Source organism: Sinohyriopsis cumingii, chromosome 1 (assembly GCF_028554795.1).
Source record: "Sinohyriopsis cumingii isolate HCF-2022 chromosome 1, ASM2855479v2, whole genome shotgun sequence".
Lineage (NCBI taxonomy): Eukaryota > Metazoa > Mollusca > Bivalvia > Unionida > Unionidae > Sinohyriopsis > Sinohyriopsis cumingii.
This window is the reverse complement of record NC_142961.1, coordinates 31349958-31376284: the sequence shown is the minus strand read 5'-3', so window position 1 is coordinate 31376284 and position 26327 is coordinate 31349958. Positions and strand designations below refer to the sequence as shown.

At 34.5% G+C, this 26327-nt stretch overlaps 1 protein-coding gene across 1 annotated transcript in view; it reads right to left on the bottom strand.

Annotated features, from left to right (window-relative positions):
* LOC149806643 (WASH complex subunit 5-like) overlaps positions 1-26327 on the bottom strand; it is a 122889-nt gene that overhangs the window by 49994 nt on the left and 46568 nt on the right. The window contains exons 10-15 of the mRNA XM_089956025.1: positions 25181-25310; positions 19281-19393; positions 17348-17514; positions 16605-16680; positions 10897-11016; positions 6460-6591 (exon numbers count right to left, since the gene is read on the bottom strand). Coding sequence (XP_089812151.1) covers positions 6460-6591; positions 10897-11016; positions 16605-16680; positions 17348-17514; positions 19281-19393; positions 25181-25310 — 738 coding nt within the window. The remainder of the gene's footprint in view (positions 1-6459; positions 6592-10896; positions 11017-16604; positions 16681-17347; positions 17515-19280; positions 19394-25180; positions 25311-26327) is intronic.

Sequence of the window (26327 nt, the reverse complement as noted above, 5' to 3'; positions counted from 1 at the left end):
GCTAAAATACAACAATTATTATGATCCAAAGGTTGTGATGGAATACAACAGTTATCATGATACAACAGTTATCAGATACAAAGGTTGTGATGGAATACAACAGTTACCATGGTACAGAGTATGTGATGGAATACAACAGTTATCAAGATATAAATATTGTGATGGAATAAAACAATTATCATGAAACAAAGGTTGGGATGGAATACAACAGCTATCGTGATACAAGAATTATCATGATACAGAGTATGTGATGGAATACAACAGTTATCATGATACAAGAGTTATCATGACACGGAGTATGTTCTGGAATACAACAGTTATCATGATACAACAGTCAGTTGACTGGAGCTGAATCCCATCCATACTTCAGTTACTTCTGAAGCAGAAATGCACACACTCTCAGTTTGCAATACAACTACAGGGAGGTTGGAGTGTGTGACTGTACTATGATCCTGATAATAATACCTGAGGAAGTTAAGTAAATGTGGAGTTACATCCCCTTACTTTGGAGAAGGCTCCATCTCTGATTTCCTAAGGTGTATAAAGCAGCTTCAAATTTTACACAAGATATGTGCCCAAATTAGCATCTCCATATGCCTAGGTGTGGCTGATTGGGAAAAATCCTCTCTTCCCAATAGAGTAAAAGTCAATTGGTCATGTCAGCATTGTGCTGCCGAATGACCTGGCAAAGACAGCATGTAGTGCTCTGCTATATGTCACACCAGGTCAAACTGAGCCCTTTGAGTGTAAAGATATCTCAGGTAAAAGCTATGAGAAAGTTTTCTCTGACCTACGTCTCACAGTTCAGATAATATCAGTTAGAGAATAGTTATACTGAAATACTATGCTAATGGTTACTGCCCCAACTTATACAGTAGAAATAATTCTAGAACAATACACTAAAAACTGATCGGTATTGGGTTAGTTCTATACATGCTAAGATAATAACCCATCATACACAGGATGAATGGGCCTGAGCTGAAATGCTGACTTCTCCTTCTTTCAACTGTGGAAATAAGCAAAGTCCCCCTCATGGTACCTGTTCAATTCATTTCTGGTTTCATTTCAAAGCTGATTTGTTTTCAAGCAGCACTTCAATGTCCTTATGGGATAATATTGGTAGCCTTGTGGCAAAGGGTTCAACAAAGAAAGAGATTTCACAAAAAACGGACTGATTCAGCAGATGCCTGCTCCTAGCAATTAAAACAGGTTCTGTCAAATGTGAAGATGAACCATGAAGATGAAACAGCAGATAGTTCAGATCAGTAGATAAGGAAAAAAAATGTTTCCTATTGCACTGGTTTAAAATTAGGGGAGACAGATATTTTTCTTAACCGTAAGTGAAAAAAGTTCTACATTGACAATGAAAAACAAAAAAAATCTGGACAGTCAGAAACATACATTATTTTATTTTGCCTAAGCTATGTATCTCACTGACTCTGCCTTATGATCATGGAAAATATTTTAAGAAGCAAGCAAATATTTCAATAAATTACATTTCTTGAAAAATGATTACTTAATCAAATCAACATTACAAAAACAAACTCTCTACCTCCTGAATCAAGCCATCCTGAAAAGAGAAACTTTTTGACTTTTCCATCTACACAGTATATAAACCATGGGAACAAACTCTTCCCATTATCTTCCACTCACCACTGCTTGCTGAATAATAATACAACAACTAGGATGTTTGCATTCATGTAGAGGTGTGTGAGGGTTTTATAGTAATGTGACCAGGAAAGTATTCCTCAAGAACTATAATTTTCTAAAACAATTTGCTTTTCTTTGGAATACATTTATTTTTGACATTATTGCACTGGGCACCTTTTGAGGAGAGAATGGCTGGATTCCTTATATGCGCTCCTAACATGAACGCAGTAAAAACCAAAGTTCACAGAACTCATGATGTTTATACATGACTAAGAAAATAAATAATTTTTCACACCAATAAAAGTTCTAGTGAAAGCATCTAGTCATCTGGGCCATGGCTAATGGACCCACGAGATTCAATTCTTGTCTATATGAAACAAGATCACAGTGACAAAAACTTGTGAAGGTTTACTGTGCATGCCAGTCAACAGCTTCTACTGTCTCGTATCGAAATGTCAGATTCAAATTCAAGGCTCAGATATCAGTCAAATCTATTGAGCTAAAATTGTCATCAAGCCAGTGAGAAATTTTGCTTCTTATCCCATTTACTGAAATGCCTCCTAAACTGAGGGGCCTGCTGCTGCCCAAAAGTTGACTGATGTAAAAAAAATGTTCTTGTTCTGCGCAGTATTCACTGTTTCATCTCCTTGCAAACAATCATCTCTCCAATGAGACTGACACTGATTTAGCTTGAATGTCACATCAGGTGACAAGGCCAGCTGGAAGGGCAGTTTCTGTTGCCTGCCCCCAACCTTCTCTATCCTGCTTCCAAATAGTAATAGGGACCCAAAGGGTACAGCACTGACAACTAAGAAGTCATGTCACAATAAGAGAAGTCTGGCATCTTATTTCATTAAATTTAAGGTAGCTAAAATGTACAGGCCACAAGACGGTGCTCAGCCCTGGCAATGACCTTTCTGATGACAGTGGTGGACTTCCATGTATGCTTGCTGCCTGATTTTCCCACCAGTCCAAAAATGGTCAGCAATGTTAAGTTCAACATGGAGGATTTTTGCCACTTTCTTATACAGAAGCTAAGAGGTGGCATGTAACCATGTAAAACATGGCAAGGGGTAGATGTATTCACCACCACAATGTTTTTATCTATCATCATAAGTTCAGTGGTAAATACAGCTAAATGGGGTTTGATAACAGCATAATGAAAATGTGATGGAAGTTGACGTTTTGAAAAGAATGCATTAGAATTGTCTGGATCATGGATCTTATCCAAGATGGTCTTATACTTCCTTACCATTGCTGACTGCCTCAATAGACAAAAGAGATGTTTGTTCTTGTCTTCCACATCTACTGATCTGATGCCTTAAACTTATAGGCTTAACTTGCAGCTGGCATTGGTAGGCATTTGGAAAAAGACAACACATGATATATTTCCTCATGATATATTGGGGACAGCAGCTCCACAACCCTTTGTTCCTCCATCGGAGGTAATTGTTGCAGCCAGCACTGTACATCTAATTTTGGATGGAGAGTGGACTATAATGATCCCCAACTACACTAACAATTCATGCCATCTTCAGGTGAAGGTTCAAGACACAACGCTCCATCCAAGACTTTACGTGTCTCTCCTTGTTCTTGATGCTTTTCCGCAACATAGTGGACCTGATGATGACAATGATGTGCAAACACTGCAGGCTTAAGATAATGAAATACTTCATGCAAGAAAGACATGTCTCATGTGTGTCCTCATTAGATTACTTGCATTTGCTGCATTTCATTATCATCATTAAATTATAATAATAGAAACAAACCTGATGAAAAATTGGAAAATAGCAATCTAAAAGTCTTCATAAATCACAATAACACCACTGATTAATAACATAAGTAAAACATATATGCAGTGCGTGCAAAATAAACAACCAACAACATACATCAATGGTACCATGTTGGAGTACAAGGTCAGTATAAACAAATCCACAGATGTGAAAAATCACACATAAATACTGATCACAAATTAAAAATGAAGGCCATGTTGTAAATATCTTATTACTCAATATTATATCAGCCTTCTAGGTGGTTAGATTGAAATCACAAAGATATTAAGGATTTCATAAGGACTGGCAGTACTAAACTGAAAGTGCTAAGCGAAATCTTAAAATTGGAACTATCTAGGAGCTGTCAAGGGGAGCTAATACATAAGAGTTTATACCTTTTGTATGCGTATACATACATACATATATATACACACACACACACACACAAACAAAGTTCCATGAACAATCACTACCACAACAACAAAAACATTATTGCTCTCACGGATCAACTTTCCACCAATAAAAAAGATACAATATGAAACAACTCACAGTCTGCAAATCCAGTAACTTTTACACCGCTCCCTCGATAACTCACACCCGGATAACTCGCGATCCTGCTTATAACGCGGTGTCCGTCTTGGCTCCCGATTTTTTCCAGAGAAAATGTGTTTAAAATATCTTTAAAATATGCTGAACATGAAAAAATTACGATAAGAATTGATAAATTAAACCTTGATACATTTGCTCGTTTTATCATCGAAAATGGTGATTAATGCCCGTAAAAATGTAATCCATATTTTGAAATTTGCAAGTTCTAAAGAAGAATTAATTTCAGAGATCTCGAAAACGCTTAATTACGCGTATTTGAACGCCAATTTTTGATCTGGGACGCAGAAAATCACTGAGGCAGGAGTCCTCCGTACGCATGTATAGGTGCGTGGGAAAATTCAAAGATTTGTCGGTCCTGTTTCAGCCACCTGCTTTGTGGGAAAATGTGTTGATCAGTTAACTGTGCTGATATTTAAAATGACAGAATTCAGTGACTGAAAGACTCTTTGATGTACTGTTGCCATTTATAAGAGTACATTAAAAAAAAAAAAGAACATGATGCAACAGCTAAGCGGCTAGTTCAAAGGCTTTGACTGGCGGCCGAGTGAGAAAATGTACTGATATTTAGTGATTGAATTCAGAGGCAGAAAGATTCAGTTTTAAAATCCTAGCAAGACCTCTGTTTAAAGATATCATATGTTATGTAAGTTTTTATGATAAATAGTTGTCAGTATACTGTATATAAACAGTCTGGTGAAATAGCGATCAATGAAAACTTCTGGTAAATGCTAACAGGTGGCAACTGAGAATGAAATAAACACCAATTAAACGTCTTCCTGTGTGAAAGTCACGTTCTAATCCTTTAATTCCGTTTCAGTGTAAACATTATAATCACAACATATTCTGTTCATTGAAAACTAGAAAAGAGTCAATCAACCGTCACATCGAAACCCGTGAGTACTTCTGTGAGAACCTAATTACATGTACATGCCGGCTTTGTTTTGATCAACAACTTGGGGAAGTGTTTGTTGCATTAAAAAAAAATAGATTACAAGTGACCTCGGGTGCTGGATTAAGGGTCTTGGAGCTGCCTTTGACGTAAAGCACAACAGTAACAGAGACAACGACGATGATAGTGACTTTGAATGTTTCAGTGAAACTGATGTCGTTAATGCCGAGGCTGTTTGGGAGAAATTCGTAAAGACTCATGGTCCTGAGATGGGTGTTTCTCTTGATGATATGGAGGAGTGGATTTGTGCTGACAGTGATTGCCCCACAGCCGAATACATGTCAGAAGAAACTATAATTATTTCTATAGCGAACAAATTTGCAGCAGAAGACGATTCTAACTGGAGTAACACAAGTGTTGAAAGTGATGCAGATGCAGATGTTGCACCCCCCACCCCTCTGCACAGGAAGTAATCAAATATTTTGATATTGCCATAAGGTGGCTGGAGACCCAAAATGTTGACTACGTAAAGCTCATGCAGTTGAGAAATCTGAGGGATTTTGCTCGGCGGCAGAGAAACCATGGAGTAACACACACAAAAAAAAAAAATAACTGATTTTTTTCAAAAAGTGAATTGATATTTGTCAAGCGTGGCACAAACGGCAAGTATTAACTTGTCCTAATTTACGTTGTTTTAAATTTGTAAACCAATTAAATTTATTAGTACTGATTAACCCTTGTTTTTTTTGTTTTCCATTTTTACTTTTATCACATTCAAATCTATCTATCTATCTATCTATCTAGCGTTCGATCGACACTGTTTCTCGAAAACAGTCGATCTTTTGTATATAAAAAAACGTCTAATTTGGATCAAAAAATAAAACTAGAATGTATCCAATTCAACATAAAAATTAGTGACTTAGTACACAATGTGTGAAGTGGTACACATGTTAAGCGAACGGAAACCATGTGGAATAATGTTTTCGATGATCGCCTCAATATACTGTAATTTATCCTGAAATTAATGTTGTCCTATGAGGAAATAATAAAGTACACCGTTATGAAGAGATATTTATTAACAGTTAATCTCAGGACGATTATAAAGTGAGTATTCAACAGTATAATCTGCCTATCCCCCCCCCCTTATTTCTCCGTTATGTCGTCAATCACTTTATTGGTTTTGGGCTTATTTTATAGGTCCCTCGATAACTCGTGCCTCACTTACAGTGTGGTTGATGTTTCTGGACCCCAATGTGCACAAGTTATCAAGGGAATGGTGTACTTTCAGGAATCTAAAATTTTTGAAAACTACCTTTTTATATTTAGTTCTCATGCATGTATATCATGCACATCACAACATGGAGGTACACAATTATGTACTGCTATAACAAATATTGTTATTCCTGACACACACTGCAATTTAGTCAAAGCCCAAGCAGTAAAATCCATGATATGCTATCTGCCAATGGAGGTATGACAAAAAAATATTAGATATGTTAAACACAATATGTACATCCCTACTGAACCTGCAGATCTTACCTGGTATCTATCATCTAACTGAGCAAACTCTTTCATCTTGTCCTTCTCCAGACGGGTGGGAACCTCCTTTATCTGGGTGGTCTGCAAAGTAATTATCTTGTCCAAAAGGCCAAACATAGAGCGTGGAATGATCTGTAAAAAAAATAATTCCTTTATACATGGTCCTCAGATATAATTCAAATCTGCTAAATTCTGAACTCCTCTTATAAAATCCTTTACATAAAAAGCCACTGAAATACAGCAGTATAATTCTTAACTCCCCTCCTAAACCTAAGAAATGGTTTAGGACAGTTTTAATTGCAATAATGACTTCTGATTCTCCACTTTCAGGATTCAGATGTAAAGAAGAACCAAGGGATCAAACCAGTGGACATTCAAATTTAGTTGCCTCATCTTTTGTCATTGGATATCCACGTGGACCAGGAACATTATGGAGAAAGGATGCCAGTGACTAAATTAACTGCCTGTGCCACATTCTTGATGTAGACAAAGAGTCACCTGGAATACCGTAAAAGAATGGAGTCTGGTAGAAAAGAACAAACCTCTGGCCCAAGATTACTTAAAATGGAAAAGACAAGATTTTCTCCATGCTGCTGCTTTCTGAAGCAACATCAGACCATTTTTCATGCAAGAAGCATTACAGTTTGCTCTTATAAGAAGAAATGCACCTCTTCCACTTTTTTGGCAGCAGTGTCATTATGGAAATGATTGACATCATGGTACATGATTTCTGATCATTTGCTTTTGTGGGGTTGGGGTGTGTTTTTATTTTATCCATACAATAAATTTTGAATAAACAATGTGTTAGTTTTGTCTGCAGAACAAAATGTACATATTAGAAACTGATGTTAATCCCAGCATCTATTTCAGATATGATGTTGGTCAATATAAGAAATTACAATATGATGTCCTTCGTTTGACTTTCTCTCTTTATATTTAAGTTATTTCACCGATACAGTATGTTGCAAGTGATAGACTTCGCATTTTCCTTTCATAGCATTCTACATGCAACTGGTTGAAATGTATACCACACTGATAAATTGTACTGAATCAAGTTTGTGTCCAAGACTCCACTTCTATTGTCTTTAGTTTTGTATAGCTAGTATTAGACTTACTGTATTTAAGGTATGCATTTCTCTGCGGCACTTGAAAGTAATCTTAATTGCTTCTCAGTATGGATTATTCAGGTAGTAATGTTTTACCATCAGCAGTTCATCTCTTTAATCGTGACAAGCATATAATATATACCATATCTCATCTCACAAGCATATAACATATAACATATCTCATCTCACAAGCATATAACATATACCATATCTCATCTCACAGGCATATAACATATACCATATCTCATCTCACAAGCATATAACATACCATATCTCATCTCACAAGCATATAACATATACCATATCTCATCTCACAAGCATATAACATATACCATATCTCATCTCACAAGCATATACCATATACCATATCTCATCTCACAAGCATATAACATATACCATATCTCATCTCATTACCTCCAGAAAAATCAGCAAGTCATCCATTTCCTAATCATACCCTAATGTTAATGGCCATTTTAATTCACTTGAAATAAACATTAGATTTGTAAGATCAATCTAAGGTAAAGTCATTTAGTTTATTCTATTTTGTTTTGTTGTATTTTATTGTATTTGTTTTAATAATGCAATTTGTTGCATTTCTACTTTATATAATGTAATATTTCTTTGCACAATGCATGTAAACATAAGCATTAAGTACAAAAGTAGTTTAGTATGTTGGTGATGTTTGATGTTCAACCTTGGTAACTGTAAGAGTTCTATATAAATCGATGACAAACTATTCAGATATCTCTGGGTAAAATTTGGCTTAAAAAACTGTGTATGCCTATCCATTATTTTATTAGCTGACATTGGTACTTTTTCTTTAAACTCTGGTCTGGAAGTGTTTACTGAGTTTGTTTTCAGTTATCGTATCATTAGATACATCGATTAAAGTTTGGAGTTACTTTTCAGCAAACTTGAAACACAATATTTACATTTTTGACCCTTCGTCGATTTAGTCTAAATGCTCTCTCTCTCTGAGGAACCACATCACTATCACTGACCTCACACTGTGAGCTATACATTATATACTATGATGTCACTCTTTCCCATAATGACATCAGTCATTCTTTCCCCTAATGACAGCATTCCCTTTTTCCCATAATGACAGCAGTCACTCTTTCCCATAATGACAGCAGTCAATCTTTCCCATAATGACAGCAGTCAATATTTTCCATAATGACAGCAGTCACTCTTTCCCATAATGATAGAAAACCTTCAAACATGGCCCACCAGTCATATGTGAAGTGCAGTAATAACTTTGCCAATCTCTAGAGTGATATAAAGATATTGTCAGTATTGATTAACAGGTGTCTTGCCACCAGTGTCAGAAAACATACAAAAGAATGGAAGATTTAAACAAGCATTTTTGAGAAAAGTCATCATGGTCCAAAAGATGTATCCACCAACTGATCCCATGGCCATGTCATTCGGAACTTGGAAATTGTCTTTCAACGAATACAGTAAATCCATTCCTTCCTCCTCTGATTGCATCTGATACCTCAAATTATAAAACTATAAATTTATTTGATGAAGGAATTTTGTTCAAAGATATACCAAGACTGACACTGAACTGGAACCCAAACACCATTTCATCCAATTCAGCTAGACCCACCCCCAAACGGGATTTGGGAAGCCCAAACACCATTTCGTCCAATTCAGCTAGCCCCACCCCCAAACTGGATTTGGGAAAGAGACTCATTAATCCTTTGGAGAATCTGACAATCCCACCGGGAACAACAATATGATACAATGGCTGATGCCAAAGCAACAAAAAGCTTCACTAATACCACAGCAGGTTTTTTTTGCTTTGTGATTCAAACATTAGCTCTGTTTACACAAAACTGAATAAAAATTATTTCTGGTTATTTAATAATTTGAGAGAGCTGTTTAAGAACTTCTTTTATTCACATTTCTACCACAAATGAAAATCTAACCCTGGCAGCATCAAACAATAATTTCATTTGAATCCTGGTCGCATTAAACAATAATGTCACCTGAAACAAGTGCACCAACTACAAACCTTAGGTTGTGATATTACTGCCCACCTGGGGTGCTTATATCATATGGCACAAAAGTAGCTGAGCAAGCTGCAGGTATATAAACTTCACACTGACAAGATATGATGGTCAAGTACACCAATGAATCAATAAGAACTTTTCCCTCTGATGAGTTACAAGGATAACAAAATTGGTCAAGGAATGGAGGTGTCAAAAGTTTGTTTGAATTTTGACAAGAACCATCTGTAGAAAAATTAAAGTCTGTTAATGTTGGGTCCAAAAAGCTGCCTTTATAAGTATCTAATGACAGAATAGGTAGAGGTAAAGAAGCTTTGATTGCCAAATTTTCTTCTGAAAAGGTGAGCTTTTTGCCATCAGGGAATAAACTGCAAGGAAATTGTTGATGTAGTTGGTGGCAGTGGCTATACAGATGGCATTCAAACCCTGGAATGCATGCTAAGCTAATCTCTCATTATCCCAGGCTACCTGTTTGGTACAAATGGTCACCTATCCTCATACCAGCATGTCACATACATGACCCAAACCACAGCCAATACAATTTATACAGGTGGAGTGTTTATTTTCAGCCAACCTGAACCATTTCTGCAAACCATATACTTAATACCGCCCACTGTCTTGACCCCCGTAAACGGCAGGAGCTGAACAATGACAAACACAGGTAAAATCATTCAAATGTTCTTACTGTGAAGAGGACACTATCATGAAAGAAAAAGATATCCAAGGAAATTACTAGCAGGACCTTACAAATTGCAGCAACAGAATAATTACTTGGCAAAATTCATTAACAAGGTCTAATGCTAAGTTGAACAGAAAGTACTGTAGACCATAGGGTATGCAGTTATTAGAAGGCTCTGACACTTATAGTATGACGAAGACTGACCAATGAAGTGCAAAAGAAGAGACAGAGTATCCTTTCCTTGCATATGGCTCCATATGACCACTCAGCTGATGAAGAAATGTGTTATTTGCAAGGCCTCTCAAGACAGCTTGCTTCACAGAATGTGCAGAAGAATCAACAGATGACTGGTGGGTCATGGAATCAACCCTCTATCCATGCAGAGACCACTCTGATTTCCACCCTGACAAGCAAATTACTGTTTTAGCACTTCTATTGTAAAAACAAGCCAAAAGACATGGCAAACAAAAACTATCCGCTTGGGAGGTCTGGATTTGTGAGGTAATGGATGCATTATGATCAGGTAACATATCTGAAGAAGAAATGTGCCAACTGCAATGAACCCGACTGTATAGAATTGAGAAAGTTCATGTTCTAACCCAGTGATTCCAACTGTAGTTATATTATTGTTACTGACCTGTAGTACCTTCCTGACATAGCCGACAAGCTCCCCAGAGTAGTACTGTGACACACTTATCAGATCCGGGCTGTTGGCCTGATTAATCCTCAACAGTGGTTGCTCCAAAGCTGAAGCCATCTAAAAGTAAGGTGTTAAGACACTGTAGGTAAAGCTACATGGGCAAGTGTAATGACTGGTTGCTAGTTTAGCACATCACGACATTCTATATATGGTTACCCATAATTATTCCATACAATCATTATTTTGTTTTAATATTCAAACATGCAATGTCTATCTCCTAACCTCCATAACACTCAAACTCTTACAATCAAATGCTTGCCCCCAGGCTTTTACTTTGGTTACATTTGTTCTACAGCTCCTCACACCATATTATGTGTAACATACAAAAGACTTTAAAATGCTCACATGTAGACTAGACCCTTACTAGATGCAAAGCAAAATATAAAAACAATGAAACTAACCTTTTCTGTGGAGCTAGTTAACTATTGGATTTAACCCAACATGTCAGCCAAACAAGAGTTATGCATATTTGAGGTCCTATGTCTGTTACTAATTAAAAGAGTGTTAAATTTTTTAATTTTTAAAAAAGTATACAATTATATTGCAGAGTAAAAATCTATAATTAAAATTTTTAAAAAAGATATAATAAATTTTAAATGTAAAGTTGAAGAGGCAAATAAGTGAATAATGCATGGGTAGTACTAAAACCACAAATCCAGAATGGAAAAGTACACATTTTCAGGTAATGGATTATATCAATATTTTCTTACTAGTTACAATTATTGAATCCTCCTTTTATTTTATTTTTCATAATTCAATTTCATTAATGTTCAGTGGCCATGTTAATATTCTGAAAAAATGTAGGGGAAAGGCCATATAAATTGTATCAGTCCAAATATATATATATATATATATATATATACACACACACACACACACATATGTATGTATGTTTGTATGTATGTATATTAGAATTTCAATATCTTCAAGCAAATAGATTCTAGATATTCACAAGTCATGTGAATAAGAATGAATAAAATTATAAACTTTGTGTATCATCTTTACAGCAAGTCTGAGTGATCCGCAGTGTTATAGCCTACAACAGAAAGATAGATAGATAGACCGATAGACAGACATGCTGACAGATAAAGATAGATGAAATTTATGCAACAAAAAATGATATTACAAGTTTGGAGAAAACTGGCTCCCTATTCTCAGAACTTTCTGAGCAAAAAACTCAAGCTCAAAGTACAAAAACTTTTATAGTCTATAACTTTAATTGGAGCAAAGCTAAAATCACAGAATTTTCCGATTTTCTTAGGTGGAATCCCTCTAACAACTGCCAAATTTCATTTACACCCAAAGTATCATATCTGATGTTTAATTTTTGAGCTTGAACATAAGTTTTTTTCTCTAAACATTTGAGAATACCAGGCCAGATATTATAAAACAATTTTTTTAACACTCTGCCTGATGAATACAAGTCTAAATTTCCATTTATTCAATACCAGTTGTTATGTTATTGATATTGCTGTGCAACTGTACTAGTTACACATAAGAGTATGGTCTTTGATTTTTATGACACAATAAGATCAGAAAACATAAGAATTCTTTATTTCAGATTCCTTGGTCCATAAATAGATACAACTCAATCTGTTTTGTAAGCAACTGATTACAGAAAATACCCCCCCCCACAAGATATTAAGTGTAAATATAATGTTCAACAAACTGAGAAATACTTTTCAAGCTACTAACCTGACAAAGTCAAATCTCATATGTGACACAAACTATTGTCATGATATCAAAACATACTAAGTTTCATGAAAATATCCCAAATGGTTCTGCAGATATTAACTGAACAAGAGCGTGATGGATAGATGAATGGATTGACAGTCACAATTTGTTATAAAAATAGAGAGATAACTCCTATAAAATTGTGAAGACATACTCTATTTACTGTAGGACACATTGTCCAGTCATGATACAAATACATGCCAAGTTTCATGAAGATATTTAAAAATAAGTCTGCAGTGGTTAAGGGATTGATGAATTAAAAACTACTGGATGGGGATTACAAAAAGATGTTTACTAAAATATTCAAATATTATATAAAAATACAATTCTTCTGTACTGCTGACACATCATACAGTAGACTTCATTTGGAATAACTTTGGAACTTATTCAGATTACTATGAACTCTGGTAAAGATGACCTGGACATAATGTTATGCCACTAACCTATGTTATATTACAACATCCTGGTTTACATGACCTGAATTTAATATTATGGACTTAACCTGAGAAACATTAAAATATCTTGGTAAATGTGACCTGGATTTAAAGTTACACCACTAATTTGTAACATTAAAGCATTCTGGCAATGATGACCTCCTTCTGATGTTATGCCACTAATAAGAGTACCATTACAACATTCTGGTAAAGATGACCTGCTTTTAATGTTATACCACTAACTTGTGTAACATCAGAATATTCTGGTAGTGATGATCTGCTTTTAATGTTATTATAGTACTAACTTGTGTAACATTAGAACATTCTGGTACAGATGACCTGCTTTTAGTGTTATGCCACCAACTTGTGTAACATTAGAGCATTCAGGTAAAGATGATCTGTGTTTAATGTTATACCACTAACTTGTGTAACATTAGAACATTCTGGTAAAGATGACCTGTGTTTAATGTTATGCCACTAACATGTGTAACATTACAACATTCTGGTAAAGATGACCTGCTTTTAGTGTTATGCCACTAACATGTGTAACATTACAACATTCTTGTAAAGTTGACCTGCTTTTAATGTTATGCCATTATAACATTCTGGTAAAGATGACCTGCTTTTAATGTTATGCCACCAACTTGTGTAACATTAGAACATTCTGGTAAAGATGACTAGCTTTTAATGTTATACCACTAACTTGTGTAACATTAGAACATTCTGGTAAAGATGACCTGCTTTTAATGTTATACCACTAACTTGTGTAACATTAGAACATTCTGGTAAAGATGACCTGCTTTTAATGTTATGCCACTAACTTGTCTAACATTATAACATTCTGGTAAAGATGACCTGCTTTTAATGTTATGCCACTAACCTGTCTAACATTACAACATTCTGGTAAAGATGACCTGCTTTTAGTGTTATGCCACCAACTTGTGTAACATTACAACATTCTGGTAAAGATGACCTGCTTTTAATGTTATGCCACCAACTTGTGTAACATTAGAACATTCTGGTAAAGATGACCTGCTTTTAATGTTATGCCACTAACCTGTCTAACATTACAACATTCTGGTAAAGATGACCTGCTTTTAATGTTATGCTACTAACGTGTGTAACATTACAATATCATTGTCAACACAGACTATTATTATATGTATAATATCAGAACTATCAGATGGATTAAATATTAAAGGTAATATCAATGATTCAAGCTGGAAACAGCAGCCCTTTGTGAGTAAGCAGGGATAAAATAGGGGCTACATAAAAAACAGGGACAATTGAGATATTTTATCAAGTTTTTTTGTTTTATGAGTTTAATGTCATTTTTCGGCAGAGCATGGTCTATACTCGAAGCACTGTTAAAAGTAACATTTTTAGAAACAGAACATTTGTGCTCAAGCACAATTCCATTTTGTTACAAACAAGACACTGTCAAACATGCTGGCTATGCATCAACAAGAGGTTTAAGTGGATCTGATATCACTCACGCAGTGACATCTGCCTAACAGCTAAATGCAAGCTTTCTGTAGAGATTTCTTCAAATCATGTTAATTACATGTCATAAAAAAAATGGTTGCAAGGTTTTTCTATTTTTCACATCTTGATCTATATTTGACAACATAAAAGAGTTTGTTCAGTAGTGAAAGGCCTATGTGCAAGGATGATTTCTGGCAAAACTGGTCAAATATTGTTGAGTACTTTTTCAATAAGTTTCATGCCCTTTTGTTTTCTTTTTTTAAAATAAATGTTCCCATATTTGATGATGGATCAGAATCTGAATGGTCTTCAAGATAGGACATTAACCATCATATTTAGCAAAATACTGTCAAGTGGTTTCTGAGAAGTTATTGTTAAAATGTTTTCTGTTTTCAGAAATGACAACCATAATGACTGCATCATTTATATAAACTTCCAAGGTCTGTATATCAGGGTACTTTCTGTCAAATTTGGTTAAATTCTGTTGAGCCATTTTTCGAGAAATTTTTTCAAGACTTTACTATTTTTACTAATGGTGCCATATCTGATGACAAACTAGCATCATTTGAAAAAATTAAAGGCCTTTATGCCAGAATTATATTTGTAAATTTGGTTAAATTCTGATTAAAGGTTTTGAAAATAGGGTGTCTACAGGTTTTTATATTTTAAAAACACTTTCTGTCAAATTTAGTAAAATTCTGTCGTGTGGTTTTGAAAAGTCATTTAATGTTTTTTTCTATCTTTGGCAATGACAGTCATATTTGATGGTGGATCTGCATCATATGACAAATTTAAAAACCCTTAAAGCCAGAATGTCTTCTGGCAAATTTGGTCAAATTCTGTTGTGTGGTTTCTAAGAAGTCATTTCATGTTTTTTTCCATTTATAGTTAGGGCAGTCAAATTTGATGACAGATTAACATCATTTGTGCAAACTTAAAAACCATCAAAAACCAGGATATTTTCTATGAAAAATTTAATAAAATTCTGTTTCACAGTTACTGAGAAGAAGTCATTGTAAGGTTTTTCCAGTTATAGTAATTGAAGTCATAAATGATGGAAGATCAGCACCATTAGTAAAACTCTTCTGGCCAGGATGCTGCCTATCAAATTTGGTCAAATTCTGTTGGGTGGCTTTTAGAAGAAGGCATTTACTGGATTTTTTTCTTTTCTTTAAGTAATGATGCAAGTAAATCGGCCTCATTTGTGAAAAACCTGAAAACTATATATGCCAGGATGATTGCTGTTAAATCTGGTCAAATTATGTTGGGCAGTTTTTAGAAGTTCTTAAAATAATTGTATTATTGTGATAGCAGCCCCATCTGATGTCAGATTAACGTCCTTTGTAGCACATCATGTGCTGAAAAGTAGCACTAAGCCCACAACATCAACAACTTGTATGCCAGAATGGTTTTCGCGAAATTTGGTCAAATTCTGTTTAGCAATATTTGAGAAATAGTCATTTAAAGGTTTTTCTTTTTTTATAGAAATGGTGACCATATCTGATGTTCATCAGCATCATTTGTTAAATCATAAATGCCATTTATGCCAGGATGGAATTTGCTCAGATTCTGGACTTTCTATTTTTTAGCAATGGCAGCCATATTTGATGGCACATTGGTACCATTTGTAACAACCTAAAATCCCCTCATACCAGGATGCTCTCAGCTAAATTTGGTTAAAACTGTCCTGTAGATTTTGAGAAGATGAAAATAGCAAATGTTGATGGACAATAGATAACACAAATCAGATACAGTATCATACCATTAGCTCACTGGGTTCTATGGTCAGATGACTATAAATTGTATCGGAGCAAACTCAAAGTATGCAACTTACCTTTTAAAATGTAGCCAGATTGTATCATAGCAAACTCAAAGTATGCAACTTACCTTTAAAAAGTAGCCAGATTGTATCATAGCAAACTCAAAGTATGCAACTTACCTTTAAAAATGTAGCCAGATTGTATCAGAGCAAACTCAAAGTATGCAACTTACCTTTAAAAATGTAGCTCTGAGTTTAATGACTAATGAAGGATCTCTCCTGACTCCCTCCTGCATGTAGGATGTGTAGCTAACAATGGAAATAAATGACATGATATAAATTTGTCAAGCTTTGAAAACTCCGCAAAGATAAAAATGAAGCATTACTTAATACAATACGTCAGAGAAAAACTGTCCAAATATGAATGGTTAGTAGAGCTTTAACATCTTATTTTATTTATTTCATGTTGATTTTTAAAACATGTGACCTGCATAAACTCTTGTGGATAAAGATGAAGACATACTGTACTCCTTGAAAACAGCATTCCTATCTAAAAGGTCCTTGCACAAGAAAATGTTCTAATTTATTTACCTTAAAGAGACAAAATGAACTATTTGCATCACATTTGATTTTTTTAAATTGCCTATTAAATTTTAAAACTGGCACAGATTAAATATTTTATATGTAGCTCTGATCATCATATTTCACATCAGTTATCAGATGATGATCGGGGTAATTAAATAATTTTTGACAAAATGGTTACTCCACAGGCAGGAAGAATTTAGAGAAATGAGTTGGGTAGCTTTCAGTTTATCAATTCATAATTTGCTAAAAATGTGGAGCAGTCTTAACCATATTGGTGCCCCAGTCCTGATGCCTCTATGTATACAAGGACTTTTACATGTCAGACAGCTAAATATGAGGGAACCTAACTAAAGAAACAACAATGATAGGAAACTATTTATCTTTAACTTACCTGTCAATGATTTCCCAGGCATAAGAGAGGTCAGCCACAATCTGAATTGCAATTAGAACCTCCTCCTTTATGTTAATGGTTCGAATCATCTGATGCAGGTATTTCCTGGTGTCAGCCAGAAACTGACACACTTGTAGATTACTTTCCAGCTGATGAAACTCTTGTACCTGATAAAAGCATTAAAAAAGTCCACACAAATATTCCTCTACAACATAGGAGCCCATAAGTATTGGATTTTCTGTGTCTGTAAAACAAGTTTCCCATGACTTCTCTGTTCTCATCTCTAACCACCCCTTAGATAGGTCCCAGATGTTACGGACTGTCCCAGACGTAAATGTCAGTCAGGCATGCACATTTATCTTTCCATACCAAATAAGTACCCACATGATTAGAGGGTTTTATAGTTTCTAACCTATGACCCTGGCTCTATACAATTTTATGAAGGTAAAGATGGACCCAAGAGCAGTGTCAGTTGCATATATAACTCCATCTTTTCTTTCTCAGTAAGTATATACAAGTATACAGTGAGGATTGTAACTGTTTTCAAATTATTACTCATGGGCTATGTCTGTGGGCAGAGATGGTCCCCAGGGTCTAGATCAGTTGCCAGGTCTGAACAAATTTTTTTTACAGCCACTTGTCCAGAATGAGTGACTTGTCCTGACTAATGTTTCACTTGTCCGATTGTTCTAGCTCCTACTTTCTTCATATATGTGTCTAATGTCTATAATGCTAACTTTCAGTAGCATACATCATTATGTTGGTATCAATGTATTGTACTCTTCATTAATAGATACTAGATTATGTATCATAATCATGCAGTATAATGTAGCTATGTCTTTTATATGTGACGTGCTGTTGTATATACATCCAATTTCTGTTTTAGATTGACTAACCTGTTCCTTTAACTATATGAATTGCATGTTTGTCAGAAGAGTAAATTTCTATTGTTCAAAATGTTAAAAGAGTTTCTTATCTTTAGAGCCAGTCCAACCAAGATGACAAAGGGTATTCCTAATCAATGATGGCAACTGTTGGGGGCAGACAGAACCATTCAGAAAAACATGAAAATGGGAAGAGTGGCAGTTGCCATTTTTACCACACCATCAACATAAAAACGAATTTTCTTGTCAAAAAACCTAAGATACATTATCAGAGTGTGTCAGATGTAAGAAAAAACTGATAACTGCCAATAGGGCAGACATTGCTGAACCTAAAATTTCTTCCCATAGGCATCTTTTTTAAATATTTATTTTTGGAATGATTCTAAAGGGACAATTAATTATGCCTCTATATGAGCAGAAAATAAATATTTCGCTGGAAATAATTATCAACTGTATGTTAATTTACTTCTCAACATCTGTGATTGTGAAAGGCCTAAGCTCTACAAACACTTGTATACACTATTTAATGGCAAGAAACAGTTCTCATCCCTCTGTACATCTAGCCCATTAAAAATCTCCCAAAATTGCTCAGACACACAAACAGCTCAGATACAAGAAAAATCTTCAATAAATTTGAAAACTGTTAAAAAATATATTGAATAGCTGTGAGAATACATAGAGAGGTTTCAGACCAAGTTTCACACTAAAATGATCAAGTGATTACTGACATGGTGTCCTACTGCACCTGCATTTCAAATGAAATCTGACCCCAGACAAACATCACTAATTATAGACCGATTTTCTGTACTTTGGTGAAACATTTATCTTATTTCAAGCCCTGGATGCATTTACAAATTTGTTCTTTCATTCTCAGTAAGTGTATATATGGTTACAGAACATGGATCTCAACAGTTTCTATATTAAGACCCTGGGCTTAGTGCCTGGAAATGAAGAAAGGCCCCAAAGTCCGAAAACATGGGTCAGTGATTATAATTCATCGTGCTATGACAAATGCTTAACTCAGAAAACCAGTGATCCATGTACGTTACCTCCTCTAGAGCCTGAATGAGCTGAACAATTTTCCTCCCTGCAGATGTTGGGTCATCATAGTTAAGAGAAGAAATCTGCTTGGCCATCTCAGCAAACCAGGCCTGTAGATTGTCTAAAAATGAAGTGTAGAATAACTATGACAAACAAAATGAAGAATGAAATCAATAAAATTCTGGATATTTGACACTTACAGAAAAAGAGCTAAACATGGAGCTTAAATGGAATTTGATGTTTACAAAACTGTAGAAAAAATGTGTGCAGAAAAAAGTAAACTATTTAGTGCTTTATGTTTTGCCAAGCATTAAACGTTAGGAAATAAAATTGGCTAACTCTCGAACCCAGCCTTTCAGAAAGATGAACATTTCATCATTCCCATATATGCAAAGGAATGAAACTCTTACCAACTACCTCCTCTTACCACTACCTGGGAGCTACACATTAATTGGATGTCTACCACTTTAAGTTGAATGATTCATCAATGAAGACATTGGCATTTGTTTCTTGGTGTTACAACTCTATGGTCTTAAAAAAAAATAACAAGAGCAAAACCAACAAGCTATGTATCACTGAAAATATTCATGCAAAACCAACAAGTTTTGTGTAATTGACATCATTCATTTTTTTCACTACAATACAAAGCGAAAAAATTAAAAACAACAGGATGGTGAATGAATTCTTAGCTGATGTGTCAAAACTACAGAAGAAATATCTGTCATAAACCCAAAATGTCTTTTAATGTTATAATCCAAATAGTCTTTGAATGAATTTACAGTAATTCTGTACAGCAATTATATATCCAAATAGTCTCTAAATGAATGTTAGAGCTCTGTAATTCCACCAAATGATTAAATAAAATAAATGAATCAATTCTCTCAATATAACTCTTCCAAGACTAACAGTACTACTAAGAATGCCTAATTTTATGAAATAATTATGTTATATAGAAAGTTAATATGCAATTGAGAATATGCAATACTAGCCTTTGAATGAATCATCTAGATCAGTAAACAGGGTTACATGGGTTATACTAGCCAATCATAAATTAGGTCAGCTTGACCTCTCGGAACTCATTTCATGAAAATCAGATCATGTGATGTTTATTTGAACTGGACTTTTATGAACAGATCAATGCTCTATACAAGAAAGACTCATCTTTAAAGTACTATGATCATTTAGTATTTAAACTCTAATAACCCTTACAAAAATATTCTTCTGAAAATAATACACATAATACAGATTTACATAGCACCTCTCCTCAAAACGAAAGAGATTTATGCAATAAAACTTTCTTCTGGCATATTAGTCAATCATGCATATAACTAATATTGTATAGGAATATATTTCATGAATGATACAACATGTATACAGAATAATGCAATATAATACTTCTACCATAAATTAGCAAATATAACATATGTCCAACTATAACACACACTCATATATTACCAGTAGTTCTTCTATTGTGTGTAAAAAATATATTAGAATACTCACAGATGTACATAACCCACAGGTTTTCTTAAAGATTATTCAACAACCAAAATCTATGTTGGCTTCTTTTCATTATAACGTAGCATAAAATAGTAGGGTATGGTGAATCATTCTTTCTCTTTAACATTGAAACCCTAAATTGTCTAAAGTTCAATCTATGTGCACTGCTTGATAAAAGAACATACTGCACCAGAGCCATTTCAACCAAACAGGGTCAACTCAAAATTAGCTTCCTCACCTTGAGCCATTTCAATCATTCCATGATCATGTCACATGCTTTCTTTGTTAAATGCAGGACCAAAGCCACAACTATCCATTAATTCAAAATCAATAAAATAATCACCTACCTATAAATAATTGACAAATGGGATCACACATTCACTCTAGCAGGTTGGCAGCAATGTGCAACTTATGCTGAAGTTTGTAAATGAGTATTGGCAGCTTGGGCAAGAATAACACTGGCTACTATTCACAATGGATTCCGTAAGTGTGAAATACTGCCAGAAGTCGACTCATCTACCTCTGAATCGAACTAAGACAGCAAATCAGACACAGTATCACAGGCCTCAACCATCAATGAAGTTTAACTACCCAAGGTTATGGATGATTTATCAAGACAGCGAGTATAATGAAAGTTTTGCTGGTTTTGAAAATTCTGACACTGAAGATGCTACTGCTAGCTATGACTTGCGTGATGCAGAATAAATTTACTTAATCTAGCCTACTGACTGCATTTTGCACTATTTATTTCATGATAATGCATATATGGATTTTTTAAAACTTTTGCAACAACTGTATTAACAGTTATTTATTTAGTAAATCTACAATAAGTAACATTATAACTTTTAAGCAGTTTAAAACTTTAGTAAACACAACAACATTGACGCTCTTCATAAATTAGTAAGTTATTAAATTGAAGATGCTGATTTAATTATGTTGATCTTGATTTCGAATTATATCATCTTTAAACTTGAGAAATTTAGCTGAAATTTAAAACATAATTTTATAATCAACATTAGACTTATTTACTATTTCAAACTTGATGCATTGTTTGATATAGTAAATGAGCCTTTTAAAATATTAAAAATCAAACTGCATGACATGTGTACTTATATACCCCTGAGGGGATAGGATGCATGGTAGGGAAAAACTTAGATAACCTGCAGGCTATATTCGCTAATTTATGGTATACATGTGAAAATGCATCTGCAATAAAATTTTCTTTTCCTTTGATATGCCTAACATCAATATTGTATACCTGCAACATCAGACTCGATCCTAATAATCTTTGATTCTTGTTTTTCGTTTTATTAATGAAAGTAAGGGGGTTGTTATCACTGAATCAGAGAAGGAGATGTACTAGAATACATTTCAAAGTGTTGCAAGACCAAAATTAAAGCCAAATGTTCCTTCTTCATTGTGTAATAATTTCTCTGGTTCTTATTAAATTTTTAAGAAACAAATCACATTGGATGATCAACATCATTTTGGTCTTCTTGAATCAATCCTGCTCTGACCCCAACATCACTTGCATCTATAGACATTTTAAATGACTGACTGAAATCTGGCACTGAAAGAACTGGTGCACTCTTGAGTATGGACCAATAATAGTCTTAATATCAACTTCAAAGGTTTTATTTGATCCCACAACAGGTGCAAGAAAGGTAACACAGGAATAACAAAAATCACTTTTACTTAAACTGTTGTCAAGTTTGCTTCAATGAGTCAATAACAAACTTCTTATGGTTTCAAAGTGGTCTTTCTTGGTGTTGTAAATTATGTAAACGATGTAAGAATCACAATTACCTATATTAAGATGTTATCATGTTCATCAAACATTGGAAAGTACTGGGGTAACCTTTCATCCCAAATGGCATAACCTTATATTAGTAACGTCCATTTGGAGTCACAAATGCTGAAATTTCCTTGTTCTTTCTGTAAGTCGAATGTGCCAGAATCCCTTCAAAAGGTCAAACTTGGTGACATATTTTGCAATTCCAATTTTGTCAATGCAGTCATCGATCCTGGATGTTGGAATAAATCTGTCCTGGTGACAGTTTACTTTTCTGTAATTAGTATGTATACAGAAAATCATTCTCCAGCATATACTGAACTCCTTTTCCAACAGTCATGTTTGAGAGGATTCATCCTGTGTAGAAGTTGTTTCACAGGTGTAAAATCTAAACTTTCAACAACATGGTAGATTTGATCTGTTCATGTTGGTATATCAAGAAACAAGTGCTCATATTCTCTTAATAGCTGTTTTAATTTGCTTTTCTCTTGTGGCAGCAGATTCTAAAGTTTCTTGACTGAACAGACAAGATTAGTTCTTGCTACTTCACAAGTCTTTGACAATCTGTATTAGAAATCAGATATTAGTCAAGAAGATTAATTTCTGATTCTTCAGCTAAAAGAAGTTAAAAAAACATAAATGATACATGGACAGTATATCCAAAAACTAGTTCAAAAGGACTAAAAGCAAAAGACTCTTGAACTGATTTCCTAACATCAAACAACAACAAATAGCACCCTATTCTCAATCTTTTCCCATGTCAAGCGATATGACCTAATCACATTCTTCAAAGTCTGATGAAATCTTTCCAAAGTACCCTGACTCTCAGGGTGACAGGCAGAAGATTTAAAATGTTGGATGCCTAATTCATGCATAACTTGCTGGAAAATTCCAGACATAAAATTTGACACTTGCTATGATTGGACATATTTGGGAAGGCCAAAAGGTGTGAGAAACTTTAACAAATGAACACCCTGAATGGACAAAGAATCACTGCTCCTATAGTCATAGATTCTGAGACTAAGTCTGATGACAAATTAACACAATGGAGAAGTACATTAATAAATCTGCCCTTTACTCCCATAATAAGAACACTCTCACTGGAAGAAGACTTCTTGGAAAAAGGCAAGAACACACTCTGTGAAGCTAATGTGTCTCTTAATATCTTAATATGAATAGGCTTGGCATAATCAAGAAGAGGTGAGACAGAAACTTTTGACATGAATGGTTCATAATTCTCCATAATAAAATCAGACTTGGGTTTGCTAGACCCAAAAAATGTATTTCTTTCAATAAATTACTGTGACCATTACCTCTTAGAAACAAAATCATTTGGAACAATTCTGTCTTTATTCTTCTGCCTAAATTTAAAGCTGTAGCAATCAGAAATAATGTGTCCTTTCTTCTTAAAAAAAAGTGCATGTGGGAAGAGATAAGGATTTCTTATCAGTCTTATCAGAATCTGATTCCTAATAGTTGTACCAGCCAGGTGGGTGGCTCGATTGGATGGTCAGCAACTGGAGTTATATGTAACGGATGGCTTGTTAAAGATGTCATCAAGATCACTGCCAGAATTAAAAGGCCCAAAAGCCATGCTCAGATCTTGGTGGGCGGATGTACCAGTTGATAAATAAGGAAAATATTTAAGTAGTACATGCAAATTGGACAATGAGCATCAATAATTCCATGTTGGAGTACCTGGTTAGATACACAATTATTGATCAAAATATAAAAATGATGATTTCAATATGTACCAAATACATTAATGATCAATACTATACTGGCTTTCTAGATGGATGGGCATTATTCAAATTGACAACTTTTGCGAAGCAATGCAGTATGAAGTTGACTCATCCATAGCAAAAGCTTAAGCATGCACTTGATCGGCAGCCACCTAGTGGTAAGGAAAGTTGGCGGGTGAGAGTTTTTTCAGTTTGTCTCCATTTGTCTACATGGTATATTGATAGGAAATATACAAATTTCATATCTTGAGGATTTCTGGATTTGAGAAGTTGCGGCATTTATTTTGTAATGTTTAATGTGATCATGGGATGCATTTGACTGAGAAATCTGAATTAGTAAAATTTTATCATATCCATCAAATGTCAAAGAAACAACCTGAGGATGGACAAAGGTTTGGGCTCTAAACCCCCGAACTCTCGATGAGCACTTAACTACCTTAGCCATCAAATCCAAAACACTGAACTCATTCATATGAAACTGAGAAAGCTTCAGAAATATTTAGGCCATTTTTCATTGCTCTACAGTAAAGATGACCATATGTGCAGGATATTTACTGAGTATTGTCTAAATTCCCAAGACATCATAGGGAATTTAGAAATATGCAATTCTTTCATACTTGAGAGTAAATGCGATCATTAAAGTCAAAAGTATTTTCCTTTCCTTTGAGGAACTTCAACACGATACTGTGAATAAGAAAATGTTTCTATGCAAAAAATATCCAAACAGTTATCAAGGAAACTAAATTTACAAAAAATGTAACTTATATTAATAGCATCAAAGGTATACAATGCTTTATAAAAGGAGCAACTGTGCATATGATGGCATTACTGAATTTGCAATATATATATGTAATTATAGTAACTGTTATTATAATACCATTTTTCTCCACCCTTGTCAGTGGTTTGGTTCCTGAAAAGACTTCACTCAGCTCTTGAATACGCTCCCCTCCCTCTTTCTTGTAAGTCTCCCACTTATCCTGCTTCTCTGAAAGCATCTGCTTGAACATCTGTAAGAAATGGAAAGGAAACAAGTGATGTCATTCTTGAACATAACATTAATGCATCATCCTTATACATGTGAAAAGCAAATGCCATGTGTTTCTGAGGTTAATGCATTGGACTCATAATCCAAGAGTCATGGGTTCAATACCCACCCAAACCAGCCTAGGTCAGCTACCTCAGTGTCTCCATGAGAAAGGCATTTAGCTCCCATTTCCTCTGCATGATATCGCCAATAATGTCTTGAAAGTGCCATTAAAACCAACAGAACATACAACATGTTTCTGAGGTATGGATTATTATGTATATTTAATTTATAGTGTGTTGACATTTGTCCATGATGATATGTTACATTTGTTTGATTGACCTTTGTCGATAATTGAGGGTAGGAGTCTAGACCTACCTGGCTAAAGCCTTTTTCTTGTAAACAACATATTATAAAGCTAATGTTTGTCTATGATTGTAGATTATATTTTAGGATTAATATTATTTGTAGGTAAAGATGTTTACTTGGAAATGAGTTCAGGACATCTATTTTCCTCTTGGGAATTCCTAGTGTACCTGATATTTGCCATGTTCTTTACAAAACTTGTATTAATATACCTGATCTTGCTGACAACTTCGAATGTTCTAGAAATGAACTTTTGACACTCATCCTGATCATCTTATTCTTTCTTAGGTTTATTTTACATGTTAATGTTGTTTACATTAGAATTACTAATTCCTATCTTAACATCTGAAGTAGAACCAGTCTTTTAGTAGTGTTCAGTTTTAATTTGAGGGATTTATACATTATTCTTTGGAATTACAAAATGCTTATTAATTCTTTTGGACTAAATCACTATTTTGGTATTATTGTGAATTTATTTAGAGACATTTGGATTACATCATTCTGATACATTAAGACTGTTAGCACATCAACACTATTCCATGCTAATGGAACATGAGCACATTCAAGATTGAAATTAATTTGGAACATCACTTGAAATCATTAAAATATTCTATACTTTTCCACTTTGTGTTTA